The following is a 19,015-nucleotide window of genomic DNA, read 5'->3' as shown; positions in this document are numbered from 1 at the left end:
AGGGCCAAAAAGGGGCGAAGGGTTACATTTCTGAATTGCGTCGTCATCCTTTCGCCCTTTATTACAGCTATACCAGTTGCTAGTTGTTACAATTTGCAGCTTTACCAGCATAAACGACAACCCCACAAAGCCTGTCCTCTTCTCCCCTTCTCTTTTTCTCGTATCATTATCTCAAATAGCTGACTAATTTCAATAATAATAACACTTAATGAACTGAGTCTTGGGAGTATTTTTTCTGTTGTTTTTTTGTTTTTGTGTTTTGGATAGGAGGAAGTGTTGATTTTTGTGACTGATTCATCATCATGGATGCTGAGGGAGGTGCAGAATTTCAAGACTGGGAGGTTCTCCAGTCTGAGTCGGGTTTGGAATCTGCTTACCCACTTCAGAATTCCAGTGATTTCCAAGAAATTGATGCTCAATCGGAAGGTATGATTCAGACTGATTACTTCTCCATGGACCCTTTACGCAATAGTTTTAGTACTAGGACTGTTTCTGTTGTTTCTGATGCTAACGAGGTGGGTTCCGAGAACTCGGATAATCCCAGTTGGATTGACCCCAATTCGGATACCCGGTACCCCAGGAAGGATGCTGGGGGCGAGTTTTGGTCCGATTCGAGCAGTGACCGGTCCGATGAGCGGAAATTTAGCGAATTGGAGGGGAATAATGAGAAAATACAAGTGGGTTTCGATGGAAATGAGAAGATGCAAGTGGGGTCTGGAGGGATTGAGGAAATAGGTGGAGGTGTAAATGGGAAAAGTTTGGAGAATTTTGAGAAGCTTTTGTCTGTTTCGGGTGGGGTTGAATTGGATTCTGTGAAAGTTGGGGAGGAGGTCGTTGAGTTGGATGGCGAATCGAGTTGTGAGGAAAACGCTAATTCAGTGGCTTTAGTGGAGGAAAAGAATGAAAAGGGGTCGACTGATGCAGGTGTGAAAAATGAAGGTGCTGAGGGTGTTGAAATTGAAGCTAGGACAGAGGTGGAAGCCGAGGAGGAGAAGAAAAAGGCTGTTGTGTGGTGGAAGGTTCCAATTGAGTTCTTGAAGTACTGTGTTTTTAGAGCCAGTCCTGTTTGGACTTTCTCCGTAGCTGCTGCTGTGATGGGGTTTGTTATTTTAGGAAGAAGGTTGTATAAGATGAAGAAGAAGAACCGTGGCTTAGAAATGAAGGTCACCATGGATGACAAGGTGTGTTCTTTTTGTCTCTTCTTTTAGTTTCTTGTGTTATTCAATTGCATTCGATTTTGGTCTGTTTCTGTTATGTGGTTATGAAGTTTTATTTACTAGGCTTTGTTAATTCTTAGTTCTCGTTGTGGAATATGGGATTTTGGTGGTTTGTTGGCATAGAAGAGGTGGAAATTTCAGATTGGATTAGCTTGAAATAAGGTTTTCTAGGGATCAAGTAATTAGGCTTGAAGATGATAGATCTTTTTGTTCTTGTTGCCCTGTTTGCTATGTGAAATGATCATGATATGATGGCTTCATTTTGTAGAGATTTCAAACAAGCATAAGCACATGAGGCAGTGTTTCGTTACCTGCTACTAATCCTTTCCTGCATATTATGTTCGTGCACTTATCGTAGCTTGATGATATGTCATCTTTTGTCTTTTCACATTTTAACTCTTCATTCTTTAATCAAATGATTTGGTTGCTAACCATTCGAAGTGGTATGGTACTTCATCCTCCAAAAAAGTGTTTCCCATTGTAATACCAATTTTTTGCTAACAGAGAGATGATTTTAGTTTTTAAGTGCTAATTTCTATCTTTACCCCTACTAAAGTCAATATACAGCCTTGCATTTCAGCACATCTCTTAATGAACCTTTCAAAATGGTTTGTATCTAGAATACAAGCCTTTGTGCATTATGACATGGGGAAAATCAGATGAGGAACAGTTAGCTGATCTGATATGCCGAAGGAATAACCTTATTCCTGGCATTGAGAGTTATAATTTACTAAAATGGAATCAGATGAGTTATTCTTCCCCATGAAATGGTATTGCTATTAAGTATCATTCTGAATTGTCATGACATCTGTGTCAAATGTGACGCAGATAGCAACTTTTCTGTCCCTGAACTTGTGCTTTTGGTGTTTGTTACATCAGTCCTCTTTTTATTTATGATGAGTTGTTAGATCGGTCCTTGATGTTATGTTACCTGTTGGTAAGATTCAGTAGGTTGTCAATGATCTCAAAATTTAAGTGAATTATCTATTTCTTCTTAATGACCAATGATCAATGTCCATTTTGGTGAGATGTACTCTGTAACGCTTTATCTCCTCCAAAATTAAAGTATTTTTCTTTGTGGGATTAGTGTTTGTAATGTCTTAAAGCAATTACACCAAGTCTTTGATGGTTTTTTCTTTTTTTCTTTTTCTAAAGTTTTTTCAGAAATGCAAGCACCTATTGGTGCTGACTTTTTCTTATGTGTTCTTTCTTCCTGATGAAGATTTTTTGCTTAGGGGTTCTGCTATAAAGCATAAGCTCATTTTCTTGTTATAGTTGTTGGTTTTGGATGATTTATGCTAGAAGAATTTGTATCACGCAGCAACAAATATAGTAATTTTTACTTATATCATGATATATACTTTATTCATGAAAACTATTTTAAAGTTTGAGTGGTTTCAATCTTTTCTCATCCTGTTTACTATGGAGTCTTTGCCTCTGTTTCGTGCATTCTCTTCCCTGATTTCTCTCTGAATTTCTGTACTTACACTTTTGATATTTTTAACTTATGTACTGTTCTATGATAAGAACTGCTCCTGTTTGATGTTTTTAGACTGCATCTTCATATTGGCATTTAAAAGGAAAAAAAAAAAACTTTGGTAGATTATGAAATGTCTGTAGCCTACAATTTAACTTAACCAGGAGAAAAGAGGGCATCCCTTTAACACGAACTGGTAAAATTTTACTCGTACAAATTGCAAATATCTTCACATATCCACAAAAAGGAAAGGATGAGAGATATTCACCAAGTTCTGCATAGCTCACAGTCAGTGGTTGTCTTCTCATGTCCCTCGCTTGAAGCCTTGCTTACTCAAATGCATCTTAAACCTTTGGGCTATAGCTTTGCTATGGCATTTACACATCCTGGAACTCCTGCCATTGCTGTACAATACAAGCAGCTATGAAAGCCTACTTGAACATCATTTCTTCCTACATGTTCTCTATACTAGATGAATAATTTCTGCATGTCTCCTTAACATTGGATGTTTAGCCAAAAAATAATAGTCGATGAACATTTGCAAGAGCATTGTCAGTTTTGCTAGGAGTTATTGAGTACTGATGGAGATTGGAAGACATTTGGTTGATTTAATGGATATATCAATGTAGGGATGATGCTAAATGTTTCTCGTTAGCATATGTATGATGCATTATTTGTTTAGATATATTTTTTTTAGTGGTCTTTATCTCAAGAGTTTGGCATTTGTGTTATCCCCAAAATATTCATGTCCAACAGATAATAATACAGCTATCCTCTGCATGTGATCTCTAGTTGATTGTTTTATTGTTTTTCGTACTATTATGATAGCCACCGAGTTTGAAGCTTCTTCCGTTCCTGGATTCCTCCTTTGTTTGCTTCTTTTTTCTCAATTGTTCATCTCCATAAATATTCCATCTTCTCCAACCCCCTCCCCACCCCCACCCCCCTTCCAAACACGAAAAAAAAAGTTATAAAGGGTAGACTGTCACCATGCTTGACTGTTTGGTTGAGAAATTTCGACCAAGCTCTCAATTGATGCTTGTTGTCATTGTGATACTACGTAAAATTGTGATAAAATCTTAACCAAGTATGATTTATCGGTTCGGTCCTCGGAATGCTTGTTTTCTGCATATGTTCTGCCTGCAATGCTCAAGAACTTGCTTAACCGACTACTTTGATTTATGTTCTGTATCTGCAGAAGATCTCTCAGTTTATGAGCCGGGCTGCACGCCTTAATGAAGCTTTCTCAGTAGTGAAGCGCGTCCCCGTGGTTCGGCCATCACTTCCAGCTGTTGGGGTCACACCATGGCCTGTTATGAGTCTGAGATGAGATAGCTGTGTGTGTATATGTAGAATGAGATGAGGAGCAGTGTCTGCATGCCAAGTCTATTTTCATGTTTTGGTTTGTAAAAGCTGTCTTTAAGCATCATATGTGTGAAGGAACATTTGACACACTGAGCAGTCTTTTAAGGTCTCTGTATCATTTAATGATCTGTATAAACTTTCTCATGTTAGCTGTCTCTCAAACATAAATTTGTATCTACTATATCTTTTGTATCTTTTGTATCTCTATATATATATATATATATAGAGAGAGAGAGAGAGAGAGAACTTGATAAGGGCTTGTTTTCCTTCAAACCTCTTAGGCCTGTTTTCTCTCTAATCCACTAAAGCAAGCAGTGCCGCTTGAGCTTTTAAAGTCGTTGTCTAGACTAATTCTATATATAACAGAAGTTGGTTATGCTGAAGTTGTACTTTTGAAGTACACGCATCGAACTTCAGGAGGTACCCCAGTTAGACTACGGCAATCTGCTCTCAAGTAATCTGATTATTGAGGATCAGGTCAGTTGCCAATATCCAGCAACCAAAAACTTGATAATCATCGATCTCACCACAAAAAGGGCACAAAGATATGTCTCAAAAATCCTCTCAGCCTTCAGAGATCATACTGATCGTTAATTCTGTCACCAACGAACAACGGCTTTGCTTTGGCCAAACTTACCCAACCAATATGTTGCAAAGTTCAATTCGAACTGCTCGTGGTTTATGGGTCTTTTTGAAGTCAAACAACATTCTCTTAGTCTTAGCCGAAAACAAAACGTTCTTATGTGTCTAGAAAATCTGGATGTTTTTTACTTAAGTAGGAATGCAAGCATGATGAAGCAGCAAGATAAACAACAGAACCTTTTGTGCTTTCACCTAAACAAGACATCTACAGAACATCGATCATCAAGACCTTTTTATAGGATGGGGCAAGAAGTGAATGAAGTAAGACTGCACAGATGTGTCTCTTCCTGTCTAGAGTGGATGCATCTTGTGGGCTAGTATACTTATAGAGATCAAGGAAAATGAATGATTCATTGACTTAGGATTTCATAAGAATTACGTGGGGCTTTTAGAGTCAGTGGCAGTGGTGGCAGAGTCAGGATCTATGGCTAGTGGGGGTGATATTATACACCTAAAATGACATCATTATTATGTAAAGAAAATTTTAATTAAAGATGATTTTTTTTATTATGAATTTTTTGTGTTGTGAAATTATTGAATCGATTTTGTATTTTAATAGCTTTCAAACATTTGTATTATAGGAGAGATGCTTCAAAAATTGGTTGTTCAGGAAGATACTGTGAGTGGAAATGAGAATTTCTCATAAAGTAGGACGGGAAACTAGCACTTTTCAAAATTGAGGAGGGCGCAATTATGATAGAAACATAAATATTTTTAATAGTTTCAAGACTATTCTTTAAATTTTGTAAAGTTGAGGGGAAAGGGGGTGTAATTGTCCAGCCCTCTCCACTGTCACACTCGAAATTCGAATCCTGACTTTGACCGGTGGACGTGAGAAAGGTGTTAGGATTTATCGAAGGTTTAAGAAGAAAAAAAATACAACTTTTGTTCTCAATATGGAACGTTAAATTCACAACTAGGGAATAATTCACATCGTCATAAAAAAGCTTTTAAAAGAAATAATTACAAACTCAATGTATTACATAACCAATGCTGTTTGGAAGCCTTATTCTCCCCATGTATAAATATAATCCCTCTGCAAATCAATTGTAAAAAGGATATATTTACAGGAGATGGACCCAAATGCCTTGGCTGGGAATATCTTGGTGCACCACAAAGAGAAGATAGAACCCGGATGGTGCAAGGATGCCCGAACTAGGCGTCAAAACAGCAGTTTGATAGGTTGACTTTCCAACAATTTTCACATTATTGTCACCTCCACCAAGCACCAAAACCCTCTGATTCATAGAAAAGCCATGTGTATTATAAGAGGGTGCAACCAATGTTACCGTGACCAAATTTCCCTTTAGCTTCCCTGAGATGGTGAACCGGATCACCAACCGTCGCCCATACCCGACTTGAGACTGTGATCCCGGCGAGATGATCCGCGGGCATAAATCGGCGATGCAGGATCCAAATATGGTGGCGAAAAGGCTTCTAAGCTCAATTCAGTAGGATAAAGTACTCCGGTAAATTTGTACAGCAGGTGAGGGTTGCTACCGCTAACCAGAATCCGACCATCACGAAGCAAAACTGCTGTGGAGTGATACATTCTTGGTATGGTGGAGGGATTTTGAACCTCGAATCGTAACCCGATTTTATGATCGGGTCGATAAATAACCGGGCTGAGGACGGGGTTACAACCATATTCCCATCCAGCAGTCCCAGATGATGCCCCGTTAATTATCAGAACGTGACCATTTGGTAGCAACAACATGTCACCCATGACCCTAGCCAATGTCACCCATTGTGGATTGGGATCATTTATACTAATTCTCCCGCAGGAATCCAATGCCCCAACAAAATTACCCTTCCGTGCATTGGCAAAGGCATCTTTCGGTGCACCTCCGCACACCAAAACTTCGGCTTTTGTGGCCTGAAGCTTTTTTAGTGGTAAAAGTACAGCAGAACCCGAACTAGGATAGCACCTGGGATTACCGTCAGGCAATTGTGGATAGTTTTTCACCACAATGTTTTTCTTGTAATCGAGCAAAATAGCTCGATTATTCGCGAAAATGAACAAATTTCCATCCACATTTAGGAAGACGAATGGATACAGATTGTTCTCAATGTTAGGATCATTCGTCTGGGCAAGAAACGGCAACTTAAAGACCCGATTAGTTGCTGCTGTCTTGGGATAAAACTCGTAGTTGAATTTTCGCCGGCCGCCGATGATGATCTGGCGGGAGTTGGGCAAAATATGATTTGTGGCATACCACCTTCTCTGCAGTAGCCTTGCCAGTCACAATCAATACTACCAGAACTGCATGGCTTGTAAACTCGAACGTTGCGGTCCCCAACATTGAAGCCGCCGGTTTGGACTAAGGTGCCGTCGGGCATGACGGAGCCGGAGGAGCACAAGACATCAGTGAGGACTGTGAGCGGGCGAACGGAGTTGGTGGCGACGTCGTATTCTACAGAATGTGCAGTGCAGTCAACTTTTAAGGCTAGCTCTTGGGGGTCATTGCTGCATTTGCCATTGGCCAAGGAAATATTGGAGGGGCCAAAATCAGTCCTGTCAAAAATAACCACCTTGTCATTGTTGAGGAGTTGCATGTGCATGGCTGATATACCAATGCTTGATTGGAGTAGAGCCCACCGGCCTCTGGTGGTTGTGGCGGCAGCTGCAGCCGGCTGCTGCCCAAGACTCCGGTGACATGAGTGCAGAAGTACTATTAGAAGTAGGTGCTGCCAGGTCCCAAGTTTCAGATGAGTTCGAGTCATGAGAGTGTTCCTGTGGAAGTTTTCTGAACACTTTTGAGGTTTGACAGAAGTGGCGTGATGTTCCTTTGGCTGGATTGGTGCCACTGCATGCATGCATGCCAGTGCTATATATACATAATTTGATAGTAAAATGGAATTCTTCAAATTTTTTATAGAGTAGGAAATACATTTACTAGGAGCACTACTTGTTTATGTTTGAGAATAATGCAATTCTTGGCCTTTTGCATTGTAAAGTTAGGTGGAGACAAATCGAGTTATGGCACCCCCAACCAAGCAACGAATTAGCCGCCTTATAAGTCGAGCTTACCGAATTCAAACAACTTGACTTAATGTTTACAATGTTTGGTGTAGGTTCATGCAATTAGATTGTAAGTTTGAATTCATCAACTCATACAATTAAATTGATGATTATATTAAAATTTTATAAATTTACAACAAATATAGTAAAAATTACATCAATCAGTTTAAATTAGACAGAACTCAACTTGTGAGACCTAATCTGCAGGTAAAACGCGTACAAGAAGGAGGTGGAAAAAAAACGCATGTGCATGTTTGTTAATATAGTGTTCAAGAAAACTAAAAACATGAATGTAATAGTAATTATCACCTAGCAGATTAAGGTGACAAGTTAGCTGGATCTACAGAGGCCATTCGGAGATTCTAACATCAAAATTCCACTATTTCTGTTGCCTTGGTAGAAAGGTTGAACAGTTCCCATGTAAAATTCCACCTGTTTTCGGTAGTTGAAGAAACTCCTCGAAAAGACACCAGCTAATTGATTCTTCTGAAAAAAGAACACTTTCCCTCTCTCTTGACAGTTGTTTTGAGAAATTAAAAAAGAAAATGTCGAATTGAGAAATAAACACTTGCTAGAATAAAGAATGTGTAGGCCTGTCCTTGCTGAATAAGGTTTAAAGGGTGGTTAATTAGGAAGTTGCAGGGAGTGCCCAGTCACTAGATGCATGTTACTGATAATTTTTGCGGTTGCTATTGTGCATAATCACAGTTTCGAGACATATACAGCAAAATAGTAAGGATACCAGAAAAAGAAAAACGTTCGAAGCCTCATTATTTGTAGTGTTAAGCATATATTAATGTCAGATGCCGGGTATAATATGGGCAAGAACAAAACAGGCAACAGCTTTGGCTGTCTCTTGACAAGGTTAGCTACATATCTCTAATTCTCTACCGAAGAAGGAATGGTGAAAGCGCAGAATTTGAACACAATTTTTTTGTTTTTTTATGCGGTAGAGGGTAGACAGGAATTGTTACAAGAACCATTTCTAAAAATAACTCAAGCGTAATATACAATCGACCCTCTGAGAAGATCAATCATTAAGAATTACTAATAAGATGAGAATTTGATCACATCACATTTACATTCAATTAGGGGTGTAAACGAATCTAATTAAGTCGAACACCCTGGTGTTCAAATTTGTTTGATTTTTTTAACGAGTTTGAAATTTTGTTCAAATTTGATTTGTTTATTTGTCGAACTGAATTTGAACGAGTTTTTTTTTTTATCAAATTTGAATGTTATCGAACATAAAACAATGTTTAAATTTGACTTGACTAGTTGCTGAATCAAGTTCGAACGAGTTCTTACCAAATCGAACTCGATTCGAGCATCGAGTAACTTGATTCATTTTCCAACCTTGCATTCAATTCAAGTCCCACATGACAAATCTCATTCATTAATATTGTAACCATCCAATCCTCAATGATTGTTTTGTTTCTTGAATCACTGGGGTTTTTTTTTTTTTTTGGTTCTATATGTTAATCCCATGAACAGAATTAATGTTGATAGCTCATTAGGTTCGAGGTTCTTTTGTTGTTGGTACTGGGTACCCATGGTTGGACGTACAAACCGTGCTCTCCTTGTTTGGAATGGTTAATAATGATTTGATTAGAACCTTTATATTCCTTCCTGCTGGTCAAATGTTTCTTCAAGAAAAACCTTGATGGAAACGGGTTATACTATATATAGAAATCCAGGGGCCCTCCTCAGGAAAACATTACATTAATTCCCTTAGGATCATTGTTCATCTGTATAGTTAGCTCTATAATTTGCTCAGAGTCATCGCTTGTTTGCTGGTGTTTACCATTTCTACTTGATTCCAGGACACCAACCAGAAACGCCAATCAGGGTTTTTTATGGGTTTTTTTTTTGTTTGAAATCTCATCCAAAAATTTTAGTGCACATTTTGTACTCTGAACGTCCATGGATACACTCAAGATTCCTAGAATGGAACTTCTTGATTTTGTCAAGTTATACTTCTCCTTTATCTACAAAATTTGAAGACCCAAATCTATTTCATCATGTTTTGAAGTGAATATTAGCCTGATAAGTGATAATGAACAAACTATTTGTAACACGTAGCTATTAAACATGTATTTTGGTCTTTCACTCTTGAAGAGTTTTTTTATTTTTTTTTTATTTTTGGGGGTTTATTAGGTGTGATTTAAACTTATTGGGGAGTCATTTTTACAAAAATAATAAAGAAAAACAATGAGAAACATTTTATATAGGTTGGGGGCTTAGGTTTTTTAGATCTTGTGTGACAATTCGATTTCCCAAATTTTTGCTAAAAATGTCATAAAGCAAGCATAGTACTATAGCAGAAACAACTTGAATTCAAGTGCGTAATAACATACTTATATAGAAGAAAATTGGAAAAGCATTTTTATGCGTCTCCACTTCTTGAAGACATCAACTCTCAAAATGATTTTGCTCCTTCCAAAGCTGTGTCCTCTTTAGCTACTAACGTGAACAATTAATAAGTTAAACGCCATCAAGAAGACCTTGATCTAGTGGCTAACGTTGAGATCACATGAATTAGAGGTAATCGGTTCACATGTCAAAATTATCTTGACCTAGTGATGAAGATCGAGATCTCATGAATTAGAAATCATGAATTCAAATCTCTGTCCCTTCTCACATTTTAAATTCCATCCTTCTCTCTTTAAAAGAAAAAAAAAAAAAGAAAAACTCGAAAAAAAAGAATAAATTAAACACTTGGCAATTGGACGGATTGGTTTTGTGTATAGATACAATAGAGATTAAATTAAACGATAGGGAACAAGATCTTAGTTAGCTGTACTTTGTATTTAGACACCCTTGCATGACAGCTTTCATTAATGATCAAGTATTTAGTCTTTAGTCGTTGCCCTCAAAGGATATTATCTGCTACCAAAAAGAAGATTATAGTGCTCAATATTTTGTCCTTCCATGGCTCAAAACTAATGCCAATCTGGAATGGGGTCATATAACCGTAAATTAGAAGAAGTTGAAAATGTAAGATGAACTAGCAGCATAGCATCCCCATGATCAGAAAAATCAACCACCATTACCGTCACCTCACATAGTCAATTCACAGGTCGCACTCATTTTTTTTTCCTCAACACCATATGTTTTTATGTTGATTGGCTTAGCAGCTAGATGTTTTTTTTTCAACACCATATGTTTTTATGTTGATTGGCTTAACTGCTTGCTGCTCTAATCATGCCAATCAACTACTTGTTGACTCATCATTCCGTGGCTCTCCTGTGCATCGTTGTGCTTGCGTTAACAGGAAGAAGTGGCGAGATAAAACAGGATTTTTGACTTGTGAGAGCATTACTAAAATCATATGGCAAAGGGATTAAAAACACTGACTGACTGACTGACAGTATTTATACTTTCACCATTAGATATATGGTACATAATTTAAATATGAATTTGAAAGTCAAATTTTGCATGTGTGTCGTGCATTCAATCATGATAGTGTATATACATTGTCAGTGCATATATAAAATTAACTCTTAAAAAATTCCTAATAAAACCATAGTTTTATTTTTTATTAAGAGTTAATTTTATGTACACTGACAGTATACTATTACAATTGGATGCTTGACAATTATACAAAATGTGAATTCCAATTTAAAATTTAGATTAGTTGCATGAAATAAAAAGAAAAAAAAAAGAATTCAACGGTGATATTGTATACAGTATCAGTGTATATAAAATTAATCATTTTCTTTCTCCATTGCTCAAAGTAATTAATTCTCATTTGAGTTTAATTTTGGAAAAAAATTAGAGTAAAAAAAATACCAGTCACTTCTAATGGCCAGTGCGACTGCTGTTTATATAGCTACTGAGCTAAAAGTTCAACTCTTGGTTGTTTCATAACGTAGTTAGGTATGTGCATGGATTGTCCATTGACGATTCGGCTGAAGTTACACTAATCCAACAATATTAGTAATCGTAACGAATCCTGATACTTAGCTAACCAATTAGTACTTGGTGGAATAGGGTCGACTATATTGGTTAACCAAACAAAACAAGCATAATCTACATTTAGCCGAAAATATTCTTAGCAAATAGTACTTAGCTAACCAATTACTTGGTTTTTGGGTCTTTTCAAAGTTAAACAATGAGTATAATCTTTTAGCCAAAAATAACATTGGAAAGCAAAACTACATTTTAGAATGGATGTGTTTCCCTTAGGACTGCTGGCAATAATGAAATTGTGCAGATCAGGCAGCAAGATAAACAGGAGAAATTTTGTGCTTTCACCTAAACAAGAGATCTAGAGTACATTAATTAGGATAAGGGGTAAAAAGACCCGTCAAACTAACACAAATTCTTAACGTGACAACGCAACAAAAAGGGGTAACGAATTTCCTTTTCCTTTCCACAGCTACAGCTGGAAATGCTCTAAAAGGGATTTCAAATTTTCCTATGCAAAAGAAATGTGGTTGCAAAGGCTAAAAGTATTTCAAATTCACTTCGTAGGCAAAAAGAAAAACATGGTAAAGGAGACGAGATTCGCCGATTTCAAACTGACTAATTTGCCTCAACGCTCTAGCAATTAAAACTGGTCTACAGATATAGACAGAGTATTTCAAACTGTCTATGGGCATTCATCTCCAGTAAACTACAGGAATGTACAACTTTCAATCTACAATACATGTTGCACCATAGGAGCTCAACGAGATGGCTTCAGCAGTTCTATAAAAATGGGATCAATAAAAATATGATGCAAAGGATCATTAAGCCAAAGTTTAGCCAGATGATGATGTGAAGAGGACAGCCGGTGAACTTCTTCAATAAGCCAGATGCTGGCTTCGGCTTTAGGAGGCGGAATTATGGTATCCAGTGGCCAGTCTTCATCTTCTGCTCCAATTCTCAATATGTCCAATTGTCTCAGATGCACATTGGTGAGGTAATGCAGGGGTTGCCCATACAGTTGCTTAAGGGATGTGCCCAATCCAGTCCAAGAAGTAAATGGAACAACAGAGCCACGTAACAAGGGGATAGGAATCTGTCTCATGTATTCTTGGTAGGTTTGAGCCTTTCCTAGCATCACATCTGCTTGGGAATGGAATGATTACGTTCTATTTGATCAGAAAAACAACTTATTACACAGATAGAATTCACTAATGAAAGCAGCACAGAATGCACAAGATCACAAGGTGACAGAATACTACTATATCCAGTGTCAAAATTATGATATATCAAGCATAAAAAGCCCACATGTAAAGGTATCCGCTGCTATCTCTAGTATCATAACGGTCTCCAGTCACAACATCTCTCTAGCTTCAACATAAAGTTAAATGTGAATAAACAACAAATTAAACAAGACGCCAGCTAAACAAGGTCAGTGAAAGCCACGGTCAGTGAACCATCTGCATATTTCCATATTATGTAATGTAAAACCCAAGGTTACTTTAAATGTTATATTGGTGCCAATGTACCGTAGATGAAGGACCACAAGATTTCTAACCTTATCAAATTGAACACCAAATTTGTGGTAAAGAAAAGGTGAAACAAGAGACTATGGCAATATAAGTAGCAAATTAGCATGCATCTTAAAGGGGAAGTTGAGGTGGTGGAGGGAACATAGGGTGGGGCATGGGTGGGAGCGAGAAGTGAAGAGAGACTGCATAGATATGCCTCTTCCTGTCTAGAATACAAGCATTTTGTGAGCGAAAGGAACCTAATTATTTAAATACCTTCAGGTATTGTCTGTAAAGCTCGTTGAGGGATCTCTGCAGAAGTTCGTAGCCGTTTACTTTCTGGTCCAGCATTGTCATCAGAAGATGAATCATCAGATAATATGTTTACCTGCTCAGGAGAGGATCTTGGCCTCTCCATATTTGTAACTGCAAACCATAACACAAACGAGCCATAAAATTTATGCATGCTTTCACATCAAGCTGATATTACAAATAGGAGCCAATTTGAAATCAGGTCTAAGAAAATCTAAATAAATTCAGTGTTGATACATCAAGACTTTGGTTAAAAATAAACTACAACAAAATTTAAAGAAACCATCAATGAATCAAAGCAGCCAGTATGGCTTTCAAACTACAGGCAATATTTAGATGAAGTCTAATTCCAATTCAGCAAGAAAATTAATAAGAAGGTAGATCCCAAATTGGCACTAAAGCGATGTAAAAGCCAGCCGTGGTGATACATTTTCACCAGATACAGTACATATTAGCATCTTACAAACTGTTTGGTTTCTACTAGATCATGGCAATGACAATCACTATCAAAGACCCCTACAATGATAATGGATTTTTTCAAGATTCCTGCATCCCTTCACTGATGTTTGGTACTCGCTTATCCATGGGAATGTCCCTTTTATTCCTTTTATTTAATTATTTATTTCTTTTTCTGTCCTTCTTCCCGTCTTCTCCATGTTAATTTGGAAGAAGAACCCTGATTTGACATGCAAAGTTGCCATCAACCCACTCCCTTCGCCATATGAATCTCAATCAAAGCTCACAAAGTGCGAAAGCACTTAAATCAGATCCCCACACTAACAAAATCTTTGTTAGATTCCAAACATTTCATCAAAAATCAAGAACCTAATTTCTTAACATCCAAAGCCATTGTTTTTCCTTGAACTTTTTCTGACCAAATCATCTCTTAGGAGCACAACAATTTCTTTGATAAGATCCAAATTTCATGGGCAGATCCATGAATCATCAACTGCCAAAGAGATCCACTATCAATACAGATCGCACTTTTTTGGGGTTATTTTTATCATTTCCTAGTAAAGCTATTAACTTGCATAAAAATTGTAAAGGATGGGAAACCTGGAAACCATCTCGGGACCATCTGAAGAAGGTGAGAATGGAATCTGAAGGGAAGTTGTGGTCAAATAATTGTTGGAGAGGGCAGAGCTGATTCGTATGGTGGGTTGAAAAGTGAAAGAAACCAAAGAGATCCACTATCAATTACGTGGATGAATTGGCCATCTCAATCTCTTTCGGCTCCAACTTATTATCATATCTATAAGCATGGGAAGAAAAGAGAGAGTGGAAGAGCTTGGGAAGGATGGCCAGCGAGGGGCAGAAAGAAGACACAAAGAGAGAGGGAAGAAGATGGCGTACGTTTTTTCTCCCCTTCTTGGGTTTAATTCGATGGAGTATTTGATTTATTTTTTTTTACTTTAAAATGGGCTAAGCGGAGGATGAGGTTGATGGTGCCCAATTAACTCTATAATCAATCTATGGGATTGAAAGACCCAAAAGTGAGTAATGACCAATCCCATAGTGGTGTTCCAAACATAATGTATGGGTTTTATTACCCTTTCATTCCCATTGAGGGCAAAACCCTCCAACCAAACGGGTGGTTAGTGCTGGTTCTATAACCAAATATTACTAGAAAAATGTATAATAACAACAATAAAAGCATCCAAATGCATGAGCTGATGCATTAACTTATTGCCACCAAGCATCTCGGATAAACGTCAACTACTCAGTGCAACATATTTTTCCCTAAACAGTTCATGATATTAACGTTCTGCCTCTAATCGTAAAAGTGTAAATCCAGTCCATGAGTTTGACAGTGACAATTCAGTTGTGACCAAATTTTGAAAAGTGCCATAACTATGTGAACTACAAGATGGAAAAAAGTTACATCAAAGACTCGCATTTCATATATGAGAGATTATGTATCTAAGCTGTACATGACCAAACCAGGACAAAGAAATGCAGAGGAAACTCCCATTCACAAACTTCAAAACACGAGCATTAATCATTGCTTATAATCATAGATATATAATGCTAATTTTAGAAAAATCAAAATCTCAAACCTAGTATCAAAGATCTGTCACAGCTCAACACATTCCCACTTTTGCACAAGCGACTTCAATAAATGTGTCACAACTTAAAACATATATTCAGCAATTCCTTCCCAAAACAAAGAACTCTCACACAATCTCAAATTGGTGATGGCCGCAACAATTTTTTGTAAGTTTAGTGTCCTCAATTAATTATTCATACACTTACATTCCTAGCACTCAATTGTACTTAAAACAATGTGCAAAGCAAAAGTGTAGTTAAACGAATGGAATCCCTCCACTGTTGCGAAATGCACAGAAGTTTGAGCATATCAACAAAAACACCCAGAAACAAGACGCTCATGTATAGATTCAGACAAAATTTGTCACTCAAGTGTCCTCAGAAAACTGCTACTTCTGTCCCCAAATGTAATGAAAAACATCTTTAAAACCTATTTATCGATTCCAATTAAGTACTAATCTCCGATTATCCACAGCAAACCTTCCAGTTTCATTTTAATTTGTGTCATAATTACAAAGACCTATCACGTTAACTATCAAACTATTGAAATTGAAGTGCATAGAAGAATTTTGAAGTTATTATGCACAATAGTTGCAATCCAAAGTACTTACCAAATTAATAACCAGATCAATTCAAAGCCAGCAACCTTGCAAAAAATACTGCAGCTGGCAAATCAAAAAAGAAAATTTCAAACACGGACAAACGTCAAATGCCAAAAATAGGGAAAAAAACCATAGAAGTAAAAAGGAAGAGAGAGTAAGAAAAAATAGACCATGCACCAAATCTTTGCGAAGTTTTACAGATTTAAATTGCATGCAGGATAAAATAATAAGCTACCTGAGAAATATACATCGGAGGCAGAGTCGGAATCGGAGGGGATCATAAACCAGAGAACTCCGGCGGGCTACTCCGATAGATCATTCCGGTGCCGGTGAAGAGGAACAATTTAAGTGACTGGACAACTGAGGTTTGGGCGGAAGAAACCAAAAATAAATGAAGGGTTAATTTCAGAAACCTTCCTTGAGGTTTATCCTAATATCACCTAGCTCCTCTAAAATTTCAAAAATATCACATAGCTCCCCTTAAATGACAATTTATGTAACATTATCACCTCTTATGTATAAAAGTAATATTAAAGAATGCATTGGAGTAAAGAGATTATTTTATATTTCCATTTTTACCCTTTTGCAATTTGATACATGAATTTTGAAATATGAAAAAAAAAGACAAATAAGGTGGAATATTAAATTTGGAATATGAGAAGATGTGAGTGCAATAAATGATAAATTTATTCGTTTCGTAACTAGAAAACAATGCATACAAGGGTAACTTATAAAACTACTTGAACATTATAAAAAGGCAAAAATTTTAAGAGCAAAGATTTTGTGGTAAAGAGAGACAAAAATTTTGCAGCAAAGAAAGAAATTAGAGTGAAAATTTCAAGAGATCGGGGCTAATTACTTAGAATATCGATGAAAAAAAGAAAAGTTGGACATGTATGAATCTGACAATGGATACGTATAAAACTATGGCTGCTGGGCTGTGTCTGCCCGGTTTGCTGCCGGGCTGACATAGACCGGCAGCCAGCTAATTTTTTTTTTTTAATTTTGTTTTGTGTTGCCGGGCTGATAAGGCCCGACAGCATTTAAAAAAAAAATGTATTGCTGCCGGATAGAAGTAAGTATATCCATCTGCTTTGTCCACAAAGGCTTCATAGTTCTTTGGGATTCCTGCAGATAGAGAATGCATACAAGGGTAACTTATAAAACTACTTGAACATTATAAAAAGGCAAAAATTTTAAGAGCAAAGATTTTGTGGTAAAGAGAGACAAAAATTTTGTAGCAAAGAAAGAAATTAGAGTGAAAATTTCAAGAGATCGGGGCTAATTACTTAGAATATCGATGAAAAAAAAAAAGTCGGACATGTATGAATCTGACAATGGATACATATAAAACTATGGCTGTCGGGCTGTGTCTGCCCGGTTTGCTGCCGGGCTGACATACACTGGCAGCCAGCTAATTTTTTTTTTTTTTAATTTTGTTTTGTGTTGCCGGGCTGACAAGGCCCGACAGCGTTTAAAAAAAAAATGTACTGCTGCCGGATAGAAGTAAGTATATCCATCTGCTTTGTCCACAAAGGCTTCATAGTTCTTTGGGATTCCTACAGATAGAGCATATATCCACTTTGACCAACTAGGAGGAGATCACCGCGCGATAGTGTGGAGTTAGTGCCCAAAATTTCTTTGTGCCCAGCATTGTTTAGCAACGATGTCAGTTGTAAGTGAAAATAAATTGTACAATGTTTGAGTAAGATTGTGTATTTTCTATTTCGAGAACTTGGAAGTAAGGGATAATAGTAATTAGTACAACAATTAACATGATCTTCCTGAATGCTTATCAAATGTCATGAATTAAGAAACATATTGTAAAATATAAATTACATTCATAAGTACACAATCTAATTTGCTAAACATATAAAAAGAAGAAAAAAATTAAATGTCAAGATCGGAACTAAATCAGCTTCCAAGGTTCCAATATTTGCATTCTCGATCACTCAAATCTTAGAGTATGTTAGAAATTAATAGCCTCCTGTACATATCTTTTTCTAGAACAAAGTGTCAGTATGACAATCTTGTTAACATCATAGGCAGCATACCATTATTCATTGAGCAATGGTCTAGTACAGTGGCGTATCCAACATGTCCTCTAGTGCAAAAGCCTATGACAATATCAAATTCTTTTTTTGAGATAAGTCACAATCAAAATAGCAACATTAATAACAATAAAACACCCACTCAAAGCAGTAATCTAATACTCAAAGAAAAAAATAAAAAATATAAACAAAGCCAACTCTACTTGCAAAGTTTTCTAGAAGTCTTCTTTCTTTTTCTAGATTTTGGATCAGTAGAATACGGGTCATGTGAACCTGAGACTTTTTTCAAATCATGAGCTGTGGGATCAGGCAAAGCAAGTTTTGCAGTGGAAGAAACTGATACAGATGACTCTTTGATGGGTGTTAATTTTACTGTTTCTGTAAGGGGTATTGGAGGAAACCGAGCACTGACATCTACAGCAGAACTTTGAGCAGAGGAAACCCATGAAGCAGGGAAAAGGGGCTGCGATGCCCAAGAAGTTGCATTTCCACCAAAGTCACGCAAAGGTGGTGTCTGATAAGCACGCAGAGGAGAAAGTGCCTGATAATCAAGAACAAGACCTCTAACATGCCAGAGCATCACAAGAGAGAGTAGGTATGTTCCATAGAGGTGATGAAAGAGGTATCATTGGATTAACAACAGGAGAAGGGCAACTCTTGCTGCTCACTTTAGCAGCAGGCGTTGAAAGAACCTTGCTTTGGCTCAAACCCTGTTTATTTCCCTGCTCTGAAGTTTTAGGACCTACATTGGAGCAAATTGGAACACGCTTCAGCAACAACAAAACCTTCAAAAACCTCAAAAAGTCGTGAAGTACCTGAACGTGATTGTACAGGGGTCTCAGAGCTGCCTGGATGCAATTT

General features: G+C 37.2%; 2 protein-coding genes and 1 pseudogene across 2 annotated transcripts; 1 reads left to right on the top strand and 2 right to left on the bottom strand.

The window, feature by feature from the left end:
• LOC113712429 (uncharacterized) lies at positions 1–4,251 on the top strand. The gene is made up of 2 exons (XM_027235851.2): positions 1–1,181; positions 3,893–4,251. Exons 1-2 carry the CDS (start codon positions 303–305, stop codon positions 4,022–4,024), a joined length of 1,011 nt encoding a protein of 336 aa, XP_027091652.1. The 5' UTR covers positions 1–302; the 3' UTR covers positions 4,025–4,251.
• Positions 4,252–5,765: 1,514 nt separating this feature from the next.
• Positions 5,766–7,263, bottom strand: LOC113712130 (aldehyde oxidase GLOX1-like; annotated as a pseudogene).
• Positions 7,264–12,159: 4,896 nt separating this feature from the next.
• On the bottom strand, positions 12,160–16,642 carry LOC113711868 (protein RDM1). The gene is made up of 4 exons (XM_027235098.2): positions 16,339–16,642; positions 16,113–16,166; positions 13,420–13,569; positions 12,160–12,775 (listed from the first exon to the last, which is right to left on the bottom strand). Exons 3-4 carry the CDS (start codon positions 13,559–13,561, stop codon positions 12,393–12,395), a joined length of 525 nt encoding a protein of 174 aa, XP_027090899.1. The 5' UTR covers positions 13,562–13,569; positions 16,113–16,166; positions 16,339–16,642; the 3' UTR covers positions 12,160–12,392.
• Between the last annotated feature and the right edge of the window lie 2,373 nt (positions 16,643–19,015).

The sequence above is a fragment of the Coffea arabica genome, chromosome 10e, assembly GCF_036785885.1.
Source record: "Coffea arabica cultivar ET-39 chromosome 10e, Coffea Arabica ET-39 HiFi, whole genome shotgun sequence".
Lineage (NCBI taxonomy): Eukaryota > Viridiplantae > Streptophyta > Magnoliopsida > Gentianales > Rubiaceae > Coffea > Coffea arabica.
Note: the sequence above shows the minus strand (reverse complement) of the source record. Positions and strands in the feature narration are given on the sequence as shown.

What these genes read in the sequence shown, in the direction of transcription:
- LOC113712429 (XM_027235851.2), top strand. Translation starts at nt 303, where the DNA reads ATGGATGCTGAGGGAGGTGCAGAATTTCAAGACTGGGAGGTTCTCCAG. An exon ending in AGGTCACCATGGATGACAAG is followed by an intron (nt 1,182 to 3,892) that starts GTGTGTTCTTTT and finishes CTGTATCTGCAG; the next exon opens with AAGATCTCTCAGTTTATGAG.
- LOC113711868 (XM_027235098.2), bottom strand. Translation starts at nt 13,561, where the DNA reads ATGGAGAGGCCAAGATCCTCTCCTGAGCAGGTAAACATATTATCTGAT. An exon ending in TTTACAGACAATACCTGAAG is followed by an intron (nt 12,776 to 13,419) that starts GTATTTAAATAA and finishes ATTCCCAAGCAG; the next exon opens with ATGTGATGCTAGGAAAGGCT.